This window comes from Fukomys damarensis, unplaced genomic scaffold (genome assembly GCF_012274545.1).
Source record: "Fukomys damarensis isolate Sample0158 unplaced genomic scaffold, DMR_v1.0_HiC HiC_scaffold_5, whole genome shotgun sequence".
In the NCBI taxonomy this organism is placed as follows: Eukaryota; Metazoa; Chordata; class Mammalia; order Rodentia; family Bathyergidae; genus Fukomys; species Fukomys damarensis.
In genome coordinates this window covers 31,895,404-31,913,135 of record NW_022900917.1, presented here as the reverse complement: position 1 = coordinate 31,913,135, position 17,732 = coordinate 31,895,404, and the positions used below count along the sequence as shown (strand labels likewise).

General features: G+C 43.9%; 1 protein-coding gene across 2 annotated transcripts in view; it reads right to left on the bottom strand.

The window, feature by feature from the left end:
- Positions 1-1,259: 1,259 nt before the first annotated feature.
- The window catches only part of Znf704 (zinc finger protein 704), a 145,032-nt gene continuing 128,559 nt past the window's right edge, over positions 1,260-17,732 (bottom strand). For both annotated transcript variants that reach the window (XM_010636244.3, XM_033760434.1), the window contains 2 exons: positions 4,711-4,811; positions 1,260-4,027 (listed from right to left, as the gene is read on the bottom strand). In XM_010636244.3, coding sequence (XP_010634546.1) covers positions 3,916-4,027; positions 4,711-4,811 — 213 coding nt within the window. In that variant the 3' untranslated portion in view covers positions 1,260-3,915. The remainder of the gene's footprint in view (positions 4,028-4,710; positions 4,812-17,732) is intronic.

The window sequence follows — 17,732 nt, the reverse complement described above, 5'->3', positions numbered from 1 at the left end:
AGGCTGCAGGTTAGCTACTGAGGGACAGCCGTCCGCGGGACATGGGTCTCACGGCTCCCGAAGCCCACACCGCCTGGTTCTCGGAGACTCGTTTTGAAACGATACCATTTTCACATGAAAAAAAGTTGTTCTGACTAGAAAAGACTTCAGTGATAATAAAGATTCTTCCTAGACTTAGGATTTTCTAGACCTATTTCTCACATAGCCTTTGTTTCCCTGAGGAAATAATATTTACATTATTTTGCTACTATTCTCCAGGTATTCTCTTTTGTAGGTACCGTTCTTGCCACTTTTCTCTGTGCCTTCTCAAGTGCATGCTGCACCTCGTTTTCCAACAGTCTGATTGATGGAGGGGGCGGTGGAGTTCAGCAGGGCCGGCCGATTTGGAACCCAGGGCTGAGTGCAAAGGGTGGCGGAGTTCTGACACCAGAGATAACGGCGTCAGCTTGGGTGGTCTTGACATTTAATGGAGCACTTTACAATTTCAGATTTTTTTTTTTCAATGCAAAGTCCAAGTGTCATTTTCTACTGAAAGTTTTCATCTGTAGCGTGCTTATGACCAGGCAGCAGCTGCCTAGTACAGGGCACCTTATTTGCACACAGAGCTGCTGACAGGCATATTGCATCTGAGGACGCACATTCCTGGTCAGAAACCCACCACCCTTCTCCTTGCCATTGGCTTTTGCCAACCAAGGGAGAAAACTTTACATCAAGTGAGGTGGAGACAAGCCTGGCAACTGCTCAGGGACAGCCCCTGCTGGCTCACTGGCCCCAAGAAGATGAGCAGGAGCCAGGTGACCACAGACCCCTTGCATCTCCGCCCTGACCATGCACCACCTCTTGTTTCCCCCAGGCTGTCTCCCTGTCCTCCCATATGTTGTACAGACTCTGGGAAGACTAAGGCTTGAAACTTCGCCTGCTGCACATGCTTTGCTTTGCAGCTAGCTGGAGAACAGCCTGTCAGGCACCAGGAAATGCAAAACTGTTTTGAAACTGGGGGCATCAAGGGTGAAAAAGATCTCAAACATTTTCACTGGGACCAGAATCCGCTGTGGTGCCACAGACAGGCCCCTGAGCACCCTGGGATGGATAAGCTCACCTTGGGATTGCTCTTCTCCCCCTTCTTTCCCCACCTGCCAAGTGCAGACATTAGAAGTACTCGGTTCCACAGAGATGGCAGAAAGTGAAAGTCTGGCTTAGTTTGGCACTTCATTTGGTTCCAAAAAAAAAAAAAAAAAAAAAAAAAAAAAAAAAAAAAAAAAAAAAAAAAAAAAAAAAAAAAAAAAAACTACTTAAAAGAGTTAACAACCAGTAACTGTATACTGCAGTTCAGAGCTTGTTGTGTGGCCTGTAAAAAGTATAATCCCTTTTCTTCAACGCCAGTCAGGAGTGGCTTGGTGGGCTCTTAGTTATTACATGTCTTGGTACAGGGAATGGGTGTCTGCAGGTCCAGGAAGGTACAGAGGGTCTGTTCACAACTGGCGCCAGAAAAGAAAGTACCCAGAGGCCTGGCTGGTCAGCAAACGGAGCACCCATGCAGGCAGGAGATGTAGAAGAATCTGTATGCAAAAGTCCTTAGGGAAAAAAAGCTCCCAGGGAGAGGGGGACGCTGCAGTTCCTGCTTACACCTGGGTGGGGCTGAAAAACAGGTGTAAGGGCTGAGGTGGCTCAGTGAGGCCTGAGCTCAGAACTGCTGTGTGGACTGCGTCTGGAGGGGACCGCCACAGAGCCTCGCTCCCAAGCAGGGACCTCTCCTGCCCTGTGCCCTAGAGAGCTGAGGGGGAAATGGTTTCAGCCCCCATCACTTTTGTGACCTACTCTAAGGATCAAAGGCCAGGGAGCCTCACTGAGAAGAAAAACCTCTGGTGAAGGAGCGCACCCTGACTACTGTCATTTAAGTTCAGTACGCGATGAACTTGACCGAGCACGGACCGGCCTGGACCTTCTCACGGCTCCCGGGCAGTGCCATCACCTAGGCCGCCTGCCCCAGCTAGTGTCACAGCAGCAGTGCTGCAGGCAGGGACAGGACACAGAACCAACATCGTGGGGCAGAGAAAGCAGACGCATTTCTACATTTTGAGAAACACTGCTTCCTGGCAGTACCAGGACGCGGAGCACACCTGCTGTGACGAATATTGATTAGTATCTTTGAAAGGAATTTGGATGAAACTTTTTTCTCTTGAAGTGTTTAAAAAAAAAAAAAAACTGAAGGCAAAGACCAGAATCTCTTCCAAGGAATTAACTTTTAGAAAGTCATGAGTGTCTAAAAAATAAATTTGCCAAAATACATGTATATGCAAATTATGAATGCGGCACTGTAGAACCTCCTTACAGATCCTTTATATTAGAAAAGGGTATCTCTGTTTACTGGGTGACTTCTTTCTACTCTTTTTCAAAAGCATATGTACATTCTCTAAACATATATTAAGCTCTCCCCTGTGCAATTTCATTGACATTCTCTGGCTGATCCTGGGTCCCCATCCCCACACAGTGCCTCCTTTAAGGTGCTCTTGCTTCTTTGCATAGGTACAGGACAGGCCAGTCGTTCGCAGGGCAACGTCAAACAGGGCAGACAGCCAAGGGCTGGACAGCTGTGCCTGGCTCCCACCCCCACCCATGAGCAAGCACAACAGGTCAGTGGTCCCGGTAACTAACACACAGCATAAGTCCTGGCCCTGCTAAACGAGAGATTCCTATACCAACATGCATTTTCCTTTTGGTGTTCTGTATGTTCCCTTCTGAGCAAATTCTTAATAGCTCCCATAATTTTACAAGAAAAATAAAGGTTTAGATCCTTTCTCTATGTTTATATTGTTCATAAACCCATCTCCCAGATACACTAAAGCATAAAACCTAGAAAAGTGCACTCAGCATGGAGCCGGCTTGTTGACCTGATGTCAAGTCACTTTCTGAACAGATGGGGACAGGTCAGCTGTGCTCGGTTGTCTAAAGCAAACCTTCAGGGCCAGTCTGGAGTTCTGTATCTTTTCTGGGTGGCAGCGTCTGCAGGACTGGACCACTGACTCCACCTGGTCATAACCTGGACAAGCAAGTGGAACCAAACAGGTATGAGCTGTAGTGCCATCGCATCCCTGAAAGGAGCAGGCTTACCCAAGGGACTCCAGGTGTCAGTCCTTGTCTGAGCTGCGGCAGGTGGAGAATTCGTTGTGCTGCCTCTTGGGGAAGAGCTTCGTATGGATGCAAGGAAGACTCCTGGATGTTCCCAACAGTAACAGCAGGACGTCCTCAACTCAGCTGGGGGCCAAAGTCTGCTGGCGATTCCACTGCGGATTGCTGTCTCGGCTTATGCCATCTGGGGCCCTCCAAGCTAACTTGAACTCTACCACGGTTCAATTTGGGGGCTGATCTTCAAAACAAAACAGACATAGAAAAGATACCCAGGGTGCTGCTCTTTCCTGCAGCATATCATGATGTGTACTGCTCCAAGAAGTCAGAGGAAATGCAGGGAAAAAGATATTCACAAAGGATATCTCCTTTTGTTCTCTGTACAAATGCTACTGAATATCACGTAGCTTAAGTGTTTGTTCTTTAACCGTCAAAATCTCAGACATTTCATAATTCAGAAAGCTTATCAAAATGCGCCTTTCTAGGTAAAAATGGGCTTGGTTGGTTCAACTGTAGAGAAGTCCACAGAATTAAGACCTAGACTCACAGCAAATAAAGTATACTTTTCTTTTGAAAGAGAAGAAAACCATCCTGTTATAGGCTGGATTCTCAGTAAGAGCAGTGGAACGTGGTGATATTTTTTGTTTTGTTTTGTCTTCGCTGTAATTCCACCAGTGTTCCTGGAAGTGCTTTCCCTGGGCCTCCAGAAAGTGTCCTTTGGAAGGAGCAGCCCTTTCCGACACTTGTGGCGGGAGGCACCGGTGCGGCGCTGCGGGCGGGGCTCGGGTCTCAGTCCACGAACCTCTGGCAGGCCTTCTTCCAGCGGCAGGCGGTGCACCACATGTCCCGGTTCTCCATCCCGTACACCTTCCGGCACTTTTTTCCCTCTCCTCGGGGCTTCCTGCAAGGCAAAGAGGATGTGTTCAGTGGGGGGAGCCTGGTGGGCCTTCTACGGAGAGCCAGAAAGGCCAAGGGAAAAAGCTAGGAAACGCAGCAGGGTTCTCCAGGCTCTGACTTTAGCCACCGCCGCTGCGTGTCACTGGAACGTTTGCTGGGACAGTCCTTGAGCTGCTGTTGTGTCCTCTGTGGACACGCTGGTTTGGCCATCTCTATAAATAAGTAAACAGAAGAACCAGCCATAGAGAGCAACAATGCTCCTTTTTAAGTTTTCAAGTATGCACCTCCCAGTGCTCCCTTACTTCTGTTTCTATAATTGTGCTTAGGGCCTCCTGGGAGGTCCTCCCCATCTGGAATAAAAGCTGTGTCTTGTGGGTCATTTCATACAGAGCTTAATGCAACACAGTTCTTAATAGACCCAAGAGGGGCTGGAGGTTTAGCTCAGTGGTTCTGCTGCCTGCCTCCCAAGCGTGAGGGCCCGAGTTTGATCCCTGGTACCAAAAAAACAAACAAAAAATAGACCCAAGAATCAGCATTACTTATTCTGTAAGAAAACTCACTGTAAATACCGCCCCCCAATAGTAAATCAGCATCAATGCACAGGAAGGGCACTTCGTGGACTGTGGAAGAGGGATACTGTTTTCCAGGCAATCCCCTTGAAGAAGAGTGAGCTTCTGGCAGACATACCTTAGGCCGACGGCCCCTCTGGGTGGGGAGGACAGGACCGTGTGGGCGTGTTGTCTCTGCTCGCCACTGCCTGCTGGAGGATGGTGATGTGTTGGTGACACCTGGTAAACACAGAAAGTCAGGTGACAGAGCGGGTTCTCTGGACTGTGCATTTACTTAGCCTTTGTCATGTAGACAATGGTCCTTTACCATCAGACATGAAGATGAAATGCTTTTTCCAGAGAGAACGCATTAAACAGATGATGGACACTCGGGGCAGAATTTAAATGGCTCTGCTGGAGAGAGGCTGCTGGAAAAGAACCCTTCTTCACTGTGGGTGGGAGTGGAGACTGGTACCACCACTATGGAAATCGCCATGGAGATTCCTCCAAAGACTGAAAATAGAAATTCCACTCTACTTAGCTATTCCTCTTGCGACTGTCTTCCCCAAACAGTTGAGGACATCATCTCACAGTGACACAGCACACCTGTGTTTACAGCAGCACAACTCATAGTAGCTAAGTCTTGCAAGCAGCCTCTATTCCATCAGCAGATGAGTGGATGGAGAAACACAGTATTATTTGCAACAACGGACAACTACTCTGTCACAAAGGACAAACGAGTCTTGTGGAAGATGGATGCACCTTGAGACCATAAATATTACATGGTCTCTCTTATATGAGAAATTTATTTTATTTTTTCTCTCATTGAGTTTATTGGTACATTTTAGGTATACAATACAGTTATATACACCACTGGGATCTTGTACCTCTACATGACAGGTCTTGGTTCTCATTTTTTCCCCTTGTTCCTGCCAAACGAGTCTTGTGGAAGATGGATGCACCTTGAGACCATAAATATTACATGGTCTCTCTTATATGAGAAATTTATTTTATTTTTTCTCTCATTGAGTTTATTGGTACATTTTAGGTATACAATACAGTTATATACACCACTGGGATCTTGTACCTCTACATGACAGGTCTTGGTTCTCATTTTTTCCCCTTGTTCCTGCCCCTCCCCATTTACAAACACTTTTTTTTTATCTCATTTTTTGTGGCTGAGTAGTATTCCATTTTATAGAAAAACCACATCTTCTTTATCCAGTCTCCAACTGATGGGCAAATGGGCTGTTTCCAAGTTTTAGCTATTACAAACTTGTGCCGCTATAAACATAGGTGCACATGTATCACTGTGATATGATTCTTTTAGTTCTTTTGGAAAGATACCCAGCAGAGGGATGGCTGGGTCAAATGGAACCTCTAGTCCCAGCTCTTTGAGGTATCTCCGTATTGATTTCCATACTGGTTGCCACCAGTCTGCACTCCCACCAACAGTGGAGAAGGGTTCCTTTCTCCCAACAACCCTGCCATCATTAGTTTTTGATTTCTTGATAGCTGCCATTCTTTGTGGGGTGAGGTGGAATCTCAGTGTTGTTTTCATCTGCATCTCTCGAATGACCAGTGATGTGGAACATTTTTTCATATATTTACTTTCTGCTTTTACTTCGTCTGAGAAATGTCTGTTCATTTCAGATGCCCATTTTTGAACTGGGTCTTTATATTTGGGGGGCTGATTGTTTTGAGTTCTTTATATATTCTAGATAAGAGTCCTTTGAGGAGCAGCTGGTAAAACTTTTTTCCCACATTGTAGGTTGTCTTTTAGCTCTGTTGATAGGTTCTTTTGCAGTGCAGAAGCTTTTTAGTAAGATGGGATCCCAGTTGTTGATTCTTTCTGCTAGTTCTTGTTGAGAAATTTAATATATAAATGAAGTACAAAATATAAGACAAGAGGAAAAGTTATGGTGATCCAGCATGGACAATGTATCTAAAAGCATACCCTGATTTAGTATAACTGTCTTATGTATTTTATGTCTTTTGGCCTGTTAGTCTGTTAATCTGTGTGTACGATAATATTAATTTTGTAAGGACTTTAAGATAAATGAATCTAATGGTGGCAAATAAAAGAGAGAGAGGAAAGGGGTCAAAAGAATTGAAGTGTGTTATGTCCATGGGCCAGTTCCCCACAAAGACTCCCCATTTACAAACACTTTATTTCCATTTTCTCATATATTTTTTCTCTTATTAACTTTCCCCTACCTTTCCCACTTTTCCTACACCTTTATCCCTTTTCTTCCTATTTCACATTGTTAATTATCCCATTAGGCGCTTATGTACTATTATTGTTTTTCACACCAGAGAAATTATTCGGTATTTACACATGTGTGACTTATTTATTTCACTTAGGAGTATATCCTCAAAATGTATCCATTTTCCTATGAATGAATCTAATTTCTCATTTTTTGTGGCTGAGTAGTATTCCATTTTATAGAAAAACCACATCTTCTTTATCCAGTCTCCAACTGATGGGCAAATGGGCTGTTTCCAAGTTTTAGCTATTACAAACTTGTGCCGCTATAAACATAGGTGCACATGTATCACTGTGATATGATTCTTTTAGTTCTTTTGGAAAGATACCCAGCAGAGGGATGGCTGGGTCAAATGGAACCTCTAGTCCCAGCTCTTTGAGGTATCTCCGTATTGATTTCCATACTGGTTGCCACCAGTCTGCACTCCCACCAACAGTGGAGAAGGGTTCCTTTCTCCCAACAACCCTGCCATCATTAGTTTTTGATTTCTTGATAGCTGCCATTCTTTGTGGGGTGAGGTGGAATCTCAGTGTTGTTTTCATCTGCATCTCTCGAATGACCAGTGATGTGGAACATTTTTTCATATATTTACTTTCTGCTTTTGCTTCGTCTGAGAAATGTCTGTTCATTTCAGATGCCCATTTTTGAACTGGGTCTTTATATTTGGGGGGCTGATTGTTTTGAGTTCTTTATATATTCTAGATAAGAGTCCTTTGAGGAGCAGCTGGTAAAACTTTTTTCCCACATTGTAGGTTGTCTTTTAGCTCTGTTGATAGGTTCTTTTGCAGTGCAGAAGCTTTTTAGTAAGATGGGATCCCAGTTGTTGATTCTTTCTGCTAGTTCTTGTTGAGAAATTTAATATATAAATGAAGTACAAAATATAAGACAAGAGGAAAAGTTATGGTGATCCAGCATGGACAATGTATCTAAAAGCATACCCTGATTTAGTATAACTGTCTTATGTATTTTATGTCTTTTGGCCTGTTAGTCTGTTAATCTGTGTGTACGATAATATTAATTTTGTAAGGACTTTAAGATAAATGAATCTAATGGTGGCAAATAAGAGAGAGGAAAGGGGTCAAAAGAATTGAAGTGTGTTATGTCCATGGGCCAGTTCCCCACAAAGAATGCAGTCATTATGTATTGCAAACATGTACCAATAGAACGAATGTTCATCACACGAAGTGTTAGAAAAGGCTAAAAGGGAGGGAAAACAGAATTTAAATGTATTTCTAAACACAAAAATCCACCCAGAAGTAGTATCTTAAAAATCTTCCTGGCTTAATGTCTACGCATCCCAAGTCGCTCATATTTTCACTCAAGTAACGTTTTAAACTTTAAAGTATATTCTTCTCTATTAAAATCCTCATGAACCTTGCCAAGCAAGCTTCATGATTTCCCTTTTTGAAGATGAAAACTATTTAGAGTAGTTACACGATTTATCTAACATTACACAGTTAGACAGTGACAACACAATACAGACCTTCGCCTTCTGTTTGCTCCACTAGAGCATTCACAGCTGCTAAATAAATGGATTCTCACATAAGACATCTCTGCAGCAGACTCGGGAATGCCAAACAGGAATAAAAGCAAGGGGCCAAGAGTCTGAGCAAGTCAAGAGCACATGCCATTCACGCAGTACCTGCTGAGCACCCCCTACGCCAGGCGCGCGACAGCAGCCTTTATTAGAATGAACTCATGTGACACCTGCAGTTTTAGAGGTAAGGAAACCAAGGGATAGCGAGGGCTGAGCAACTCACCCCAGGTTACAGAGTGTGCAGTGCAGAGTCAGGGCTGTGCTGCAGCTGTACCTGACACTAGGGCGAGGACCTGCTATGTTTCTCCCACTTTGTGGCGGCCATGCGGTCCCCCCATTGTCCACCACGCCGCTTGGATTACTCAGAAGGCCTTGCCGTGTCACCTGCTCTCACAGCACTAAATAACTTCCTAGCTCATGGGCTTCTTGAAAGCTGCAAAAGACTAGTTTGTACAGTAAAAGAAGTATGTTTCAGGTAAGTAAACAGTGTTTCTGAATACAGGAGGAGGGAATTTAATCCGTTTAAAAGCTCAATCACCTAGAAGAACATGGCCACAGAAACACTACCACCAACTTGTAGCATGGGCGCCTTTTCTAAAGCATAGATGCAGAATTTTCTCTGTTAAAGATGATAATACTTTTTCCAGACACTTAAAAAAGCTATCCACGCAAATAAGAACCTAATACATACTTAAATGATTGTTGCTGTAACTGAGTCATTTTGTACCACTGTTTTTGTCTTTAAGCTAAAGCTGGGTGAAGGGAGGGCCAACAGATGAACCCACAGAATTTTAAAATAGCAAAAGCCTTGGAGCTCGGTGTATGTACTTTATATGGATCAATTTGTAGCTCCTTCTAGGTAGAATGTCCCCAAGTCCTTCCCAGAAAGATGCAGAACACAGGGATTGAATGGCTCGGCCGTCCATGACCACTGCAGAATGTACTCAGATGAACTGTTCTAAACTCCCAGGACAGTAAGAACTTAAAAATTACTATAGAATGCCGAGGACACCAGGTGAGCTGCTAGAGAACTGGAAAAAAGTGTAGTCGCGGTGACCATGATACTTCCATAAGCTACGGAGAACGGGAAGTCTAGACTTTGCAAAGCTGCCACAGTCCTTTTACATGAGGTGGTAAGAGATCCATCAGAGGCGCTTCATCGAACAAGTATTAAATACTGTCCTCTCTCAAGGTCTGCAGGGGCAGTGATTTCAGGATCGTTGCTGTTACCAAATCCATACACTGTCAAGTCTCTCATCCAAAATGGCAAAGTATCTGCATGAAATCTATGCAAATGCTACATATGCAAACACTAGATATCCTCCATGTACTTTAAATTATTTCCAGATTATAGTACCGAATACAATGTGAAAGCTGTGAAAATAGTTGCTATCCTCTTGTCTAGGGAAAATTGGCAGGAAAAGTCTGTATGTGTTGTAATTTAAAAAATGTTTTTGGTATGTGGTTGGTTCGATTTGCAGATGTGGAACCCACAGAAACGGAGGGCTGGCTGTCCTTGCCCACACCAGGCACTGTGCATGCAAACGGCAGTGAGCAGGGCAGTCTCTGCCCTCTTGAGGCTTCATTCTAGCGGGGAGACAGACGCTTACAAAAGCAAGATTGTTTTAATAAGTCCGGAAGGGAGTCAGAGTCACAGGGCACAGTATAATCAAAAGAGAACCTTATTTATTGGGGGCGGTGAAAAGGCCTCTGAGGGGTTCCCCTCTTCTCCTAGAGAATGAGAGTGTATGGGGTCTCGAGGATGCTGCGGCAGAGGTGAGGGTGCAGGAGGGGAGATGCAGATTCAGGTTATGACTTGGAGCTCTTAAAAGGGTTTGAGTGTTATTCTCAGTGCAGTGAGGAGCACTAGGGAGTCTTAAGGAAGTGAGGTACAGTGTCTAATCTGTGCTTTGAAAAGATCATGCTGGCTCTTGGGGAATGGATAGGGGACAGCCTGGAAAGGAGTTTTATGGACCAGTGCAGAGGCTTTCAGGCCATTACAGGAAAGTACACCAGTGGTCAGAGTAGGTGTGGTGGCAGTGGTGGTGGAACAGGGTTGGATCTGTGTCCTTAGAGCCTAGGACCTGCAGATGGATGGGCTGTGCGACAGAGAAAACTGAGGCAGATCTTTAGATCGAGAATGAATCAAGAGAAGGCCAAGATGGAGTTTAGGTTCTCTAGGTCGGTGGAGGCGAATTTATGGCATGCAGACCACACTGTGCTGTTATTAAAATTGAAAGACTGGACAGATTCTAGGTTCTGGCCCAAGTAGCGGGGGTGGAGACAGCGGGGCCACTCACTGAGAAGGGAAAACTGGCACAGTGGGGAGGCAGGAGGGACGGGCTCTCTTAACGGGGAATCAGGGCTTGAATGTTCCGGGTGCAGCTCCTCGCATTTCCAGAGCAGACTTGGGCGTCTATACGGAGCAATACAGCACAGGGCAGAGAGGATCCATGTCACATGTGGTGTTACGGCTGTGTCTAGCTGTCCCCCCGAAGCCTCGTGTGGTCAGAGGTGGCTGCATCTAGAGTGTGTGATGCTGGAATTGATTCATGGTGCAATGCTAGGATCATGGGCTCTAGGATGAAGGCTGTGAGTGCTACTCACCCTAAGTAGCCTGGGTAAGATATAAGGGGTAGAGCGGTGGTCACCCCTTGCTTGCTTTGCTGCCTTCTGCCCGCTATGAGCTGTTTCTCCTCTTTGATGCTTATCTGGTGTGCCACCCTGCCTTGGAGCCAGCTGACTATGGACTGAAACCTCTACAAACTGAGAGACAAATAAACCTTTCCTCCCTTAACTTTGGATGTCAGGTATTTTGTCTCAGTAATGAGAGAAAAGTAACTAACAGACATGATTTATACTTAATTCTACGATAGGCTTGATACCTAACTTGAACATTTTCCTTGAGACCTTTTTGTTTTTGTTTTTTTTTTTTGTTTGTTTTTTTGAGACAGGGTCTCACTATGTAGTTGAGACTGACCTGGAACTCACTATGTAGCCCAGGCTGGTCTGGAACTCACAGTGATTCTCCTGCCTCAGCCTCTGCAGAGCTGGGATTACAGGCGTGTGCCACCATGCCCGGCGTCCTTGAGACTTTTAATAGTAACACAATCATGTTTTGGCTTCTTTTCTGCAAGAAAAAATATGGGGACCCTAAAGAGTGATGAGTTAGGGAACTAACAATTATTCAGTACATGCAAATGTGAAAGACCATCTGCTAGAGGGTTTCTCTTTTAATCAATCACAACAAATCTGGAAAGTAAGTGATATTCTTTGCATTTTGAAGATAGAGAAATTTAGGCACTGAACATTAGTGGGCCATATAGGAGAGCTTGCTGTGTAAGCTAAGCATCTCCTATATGTGATTCCACTTGTTCCTGCTCCCCTCCCTCCCTCCTCCTACCCATTGGGGGCCAGACCCAAAGCCTTGCACATGCCAATGACACTGAGCTAAACCCTCAGTCCCTTCTAATCTCAAATTCACAATGACCATACGAGAAAAATTACTGCCAGTATTTTCACTGTAGAGATGAGAAAATGGAGAATTGAAGTGCGCTGTTGAGGCCACACAATTAATACGTGAGGGACCGAGGATCTGAGTCTTCCTGTCCGTACAGATAGTCTTAGGGCTCTCTTGTGAGTCATATCAAAGCCCTGCTCTTCTTACCCTTCTGTCTCGCTGTATAACTGATGAAAATATATGCCCTGTAGGCACAAGCAGCAGAGTAAAAATAGACAAATGGCATTATATCAAACTGAGAAGTTTCTACATGGCAAAAGAAATAAGAAGATTAAAAGACAGCTTACAGAGAATGGGAGAAAACATTTATAAACTATTCATCTGGCAAAGGGATTGATGTCTATAATTATATAAGGAACTGAAAAAGTTGAATACCCCCAATTTAAGTTAAAATAGGCTAAATAACCACACACTTCTCAAAAGACATACGAATGGCCAACATGTACATAAAAATGCTCAACCTCACTAATCATCAGGAAAATACAAATCAAAACCACAATGAGCTATACGTATCATCTCACCCCGGATAGAATCGAGATTTCTCATCGAGAAGATGAGAAATAAGTGCTGGAGGGGGTGTGAAGAAAGGGAACTCATACGCTGTTGGTGTGTGAGCACAGCCACTGTGGAAAATGGTACGGCGAGTACTCAAACAACTAATTAAAACTAGCACCATCGTATGACCTAGCGGTTCCACTACTAGGTATCTATCCAAAGGGGATGAAATCGATGTATCAAGAAGGCACTGCACACTTGTGCAACTGCTGCACTATTCACAATAGCTAACCCAGGGATGAACCCAGATGCTCGCCAGGGGATAAATGGATAAGAAGAATGTCACACACACACACACACACACACACACACACACACACACACACACACACTCTGATATTAAGCAGTCAAAAAGAATGAAATCTTGTCATTTGCAGCAACATGGATGGAACTAGATATCATTATGTCACGTGAAATAAGCCAGACACAGAGACAATCACCACCTGTTCTCGTCTGAGAAGCTAGTGAGTTAATATTGTAAGAGAACAGAGTGGAACGGGGCAGATGATCAATAAGGAGCACCAAAGACACAGTGGAGATTCTTCCTTAGCACTGTAGGTAACTCCAGGTTAAACAATCTATGATATATTTAAAAGTGACTAGAAAAAGAGTACTTATCCTGATTTGATTACTACACACTGAATACATGTGTTCCATTGCCATAATGGATCCCCTAAAGATGGATAAAGTCTTCATAAACACATTCTTCTAATTTTTGACAAAAAAGAGAGTACCCTAAAACAACACCTTATAAAGCATTATTTTAAGTCTCAAGGATCTCCACATTTTAAAGTCTTTTTTTTTTTTTTTTTTTTTTTTCAACGCAAGACCTTGTGCTTGCGAGGCAGGTGCAGTGCCATTGAGCCCTTAAAATCTTTTTTGTTTGTTTGTTTTGAGACAGGGTCTCACTATGTAGTTGAGACTGACCTGGTACTCACTATGTAGCCCAGGCTGGTCTTGAACTCACAGCGATCCTCCTGCCTCAGCCTCCCGAGTGCTGGGATTACAATTGTTTGCCACCATGCCCGGCAGAGCCCTTATTAAAATCTTCATTTCTTCATTTCTTAACTTTTCTAAGTCCTACCTTGAGGTATGTTTTATATAGTATGTAATATACTTAGACAGTACTATATGATATCTCTAATTCAAATTATTAGACTTTGTATCCATAATGTTTCCATACATTGCCTATTGATTAGATATAACACCTCAGAAGGGTTGAAGAACTCTAAGCTATAGTCTGCAAAAACTGTGGATAATCCCTTGTAGGTGCTGAGTCTGTGTTCCATGAATCATTCCTAAGTAGGAAAAATCCACTTTCTCTGCCAACATGATGCTAGTGACAGCAGTGACAGTAAAGCATTGCATCACATTTAGCACAGGCCAGGCCCCTTGTGAGATAGCACAACTCCACAAGTCAGTATTAGAATGGTGGATGTGGCTGTCCCTGGGTCATGTGACTGGCTAGAAGTCAAAGTTCACAGATGCCTGAGCCAGGATTTGCAACTGAGCATCAAAAGAGAAAAATAACATGGACATTATGTCCATCCATAAACACAGTGGAGAAATTTCTTTGTTATTTTTCTATCTCAAATAGAACAGAAAAGACCTTTGGCTGGTTTTTGACCTCTATTATTATTTGTTTTGGTGGTACTGGATTGAACCCAGGGTTTTCAACTGAGTTACATCTCCAACCCTTTTGATTCATTCTTTTGAGACAGGGTCTTGTGAAGTCACTAAATTGTCTAGGCAAGGCTCAACCTTATGATCCTCCTGCCTCAGCCTCCCAGAATACAGGTGTATGCCACTATACCTGGCTTTTTAACCTCTTATAAAATACTATTTTGAACCTTCCCTCAAAGCATTAAAAATCCCCCAAATCTGAAACCAAGGAATCATCTAGCAATTAAGCAACTGCTATCCTGCCCCGACCCCAATTCATACATGGAGACTGTAACCCCAGTGTGGCTGTACTTGGACATATGCAGGGCCTTACAGAAATGACTTCATGAGGTTGTTATGGTGCAGCCCTGATGCAGTGGGACACCCAGTCTCTCTCTCTCTCCTCCCACCCCCTCATCCTCTTTTACTACCTCCCCACACGGAAAGGCCCAGTCTACAAGCCAGGAAGAAGAGCCTTCACCAGGAGCTAAATTGGCTTTCACCTTCATCTGGGACTTCTAGTTTCCACGACTGTGAAAAAACACATTTCTGTTGTTTAAGCCATTCAGTTTATAGTTATTTTGTTTTGGTACCTTGAGCTGACTAATGAAAGGGCCAAGAACTCTCAATTTGTCATTAAAAAGAGAGAAAGGCAGAGAAGAGCATGGAGTTAATTAGAACTAAAGGCAGACTGTTAGGGGAAAGTAGGTTAAAGAAAGCTGTAATTAATGAGGGTCTCCTTTCTTCTCCCCTCCTCACAGCCTTAGGCTAGAGGAGACAGAACTTAGAGTGGTGTTTGTAAATATGCAGATCAGCCTTCTCCGCTCCACACCTGGGGGAAGGGGTCTTATTCAGGGAGCTCATTAAAGCCCCATGTTCAGGAAATGGAGCACAGGCAAATGAATAAGTAAAATGTTCCAAACCCTCGGACCGCTCTGAAGTGGATTTCCCTCACTCTCTAGCAGGTGTCCAAAATACCTCAACTTCAATACCAGGTCTCCATGAGGGAAAAAAGGAAACCCTAAACGAGGCTGGCAACCTTGTGGTATCTGGAGTCAAAGAGAAAAATTAAAAAAAAAAAAAATTTCATAAAATCTTACTGTTTGGACTTCACCGAAGCCATCATTAATACTAATTGATTACAATTTGAAACTCTTACACCAATCGAGGAGGGGGGAATTCCCAAATTCTTAGATTCTACCTGGCTCCCTGCCTTCAAGGGGATGGGACAGGCACTCCTAGGCAGTTAAGGGACAGCTTCTGGCTCCCAGTCTGTAGACACGTGACAGTCCCAGGTCTTCATGGTGTAGACCATTTGGAAAGCCAGCCCATCAAAGGGGAGGACAGCCAGCTCTACTTTCTTTTTTTAAAGCACTGATGGGTGCTTCATGACAGAAGGTACATTTTTAGTGTAGCTTTTCTAGAGTAAAACAAAAGTCTTTGAAAATACTCACCTCCACCTCCATCTTAAAATAGGAATAGCAACCTGACTGCTAAAAAAGTTTACACTTAGTCTTGATCAAAACAAATTACACACTCAGACTGTGAGTTCTCTGGTGAGAAATAAATCAAAAGCTGACACAGGAGTTTAGCAGAATATCTAGTTAACCCAGATTCTGTATATACTTTTTCTTTTTTCTGTTTGTTTTTTGAGACAGGGGCTCACTATATAGTTGAGACTGACCTGGAACTCACTCTGTAGCCCAGGCTGGTCTTAAACTCACAGCGATCCTCCTGCCTCAGCCTCTGCAGAGCTGGGATTACAGGCTTGAGCCACCACTCCTGGCTAAAGAAAGAATATTTTTTGGTACTGAGGATTGAACTCAGGTCGTTGCGTTTGCAAGGCAGGCGCTGGAACCACTGAGCTAAATCCCTGGTCCTGTATATACTTTCTATCAAAGCTCTCAGCCAGAATGTCCCCAGTATCCAGCACAAGGAAATGAGGGACTCAGAGAAAATTCTAGGACACTGAGGTTAGGCTAGACAACTTTAAAATTTCATTGTTGGAAACAAGCAATATCAGGTATCCTGACTGGCATCTTACTGTGTAAGACTTTTAAGAACTGTGGAGTATAGGCAGCTAGTAAGAAAACCACACTGAGTGATTTTTTAGACTTCAGAAGGAGATGATCTAAGAAAACAAAGGGGGAAAGTATCAGTTTAGTTATCTGGAAAGGTGGAGGTCATCTGAAAAGAGGTGTGAACTGGGCTTTCCATCTATACCCTCTGCTTGTCTTTACATCAGATGAGCAACAGGGTGTATGCTCTTCCCAGTCAAAGGCAGGAATTTAAGGAATAAAAAAGCAGGTCAATATAATTTTGTAACTGTAGCTGTCATAAGAGGGCTGTGTCAAGCATGATATGGACAGCCACTTTGGATGTATTCATGACTACCAAGCAAAGAGACCCAAAACGACAAAAGGTGTCACCTCGGACACCCACATTGGTCAGTGTTCTTACCAGAAGCAAAACTAATACCTGAACATCTATGCTAGTCTCTCCTAATGTCTGTTGACAGGGTCACTCAGAGCAGCCAGGAGCCACCACAGTTCAGTGAAACAGGTAACTTTCATAATTACACATACTCCTCGTTTAATGACCTGCCTGGTTAACGACTATTTGGACCTAGGACTTGCTGCTCTAACAACCTGTGTGTGTGTGTGTGTGTGTGTGTGTGTGTGTGTGTGTGTGCACGTGGCTGCAGTTCTGTATATCTTATTTATAGAGCCTCAATTATTTTGTATGATACACCTTGTTTATACAGTAATAGAGTACTGCAGCTTCATGTTGTTACATATTACAGTACTGCATGTAAGAGTTATGCAAATAAAAGCAAAGCCATCAAGTTGGAGTTTTGACCATTTCTTTGTTCTGCATATTGTAGTGTACACAGTGTATACAATTCCTCATTTAGTAACCAATTAATTTAACCACCTAGTCACAGGAATTGAATTTGGCTTTTAAATACGGAATGCTAGTCGTCTATTGCATTTTAGGCACATTCACAAAGCATGTTGTACAAATAAATGCAGGATTCATGAAAAGACAGGACTTAAAATATGTATTTAACTGTTCAGGCCCACCCGGCAGGTGCGCAACCTCCCTGAATGCGCGCCACCAGATCAAATAAGGACCCAAGGACCCCGGAGGAGGTCTCTCCAGCTGCCTGTTTGGGCCCACCCGGCAGGTGCGTGACCTCCCTGACTGTGTACCACCAGATCCAGTAAGGGAGGTAGCCCTTGAAACACCCCCATGACCTGCTCCCCCCACCCCCGTTCTCAAACCTCCTGATTGGGCCAGTCCTTGGACCCACTCTGCAGAGGCACAGGTGCTCATGAAAGGTAGTTTTCTGAGCTCCCAACTTTGAACATCTTTAAAGAAAGGGCAGGGGAAACCTGTAATAGAACTGAGTGGAGTGTTCGTCTCCCAACTTTGAACATCTTTAAAGAAAGGGCAGGGGAAACCTGTAATAGAACTGAGTGGAGTTCAACCCTGCGGATTGGGAAATTCAAGTTAGGCCTTGTGGATTGAGGTCAGTCTCAGTCATGGGGACACGCCATTGGCTAGCCAAGACCAGGGGATTCAGTTCTGCATGTGGCTGTACATGTGGTATAATATGA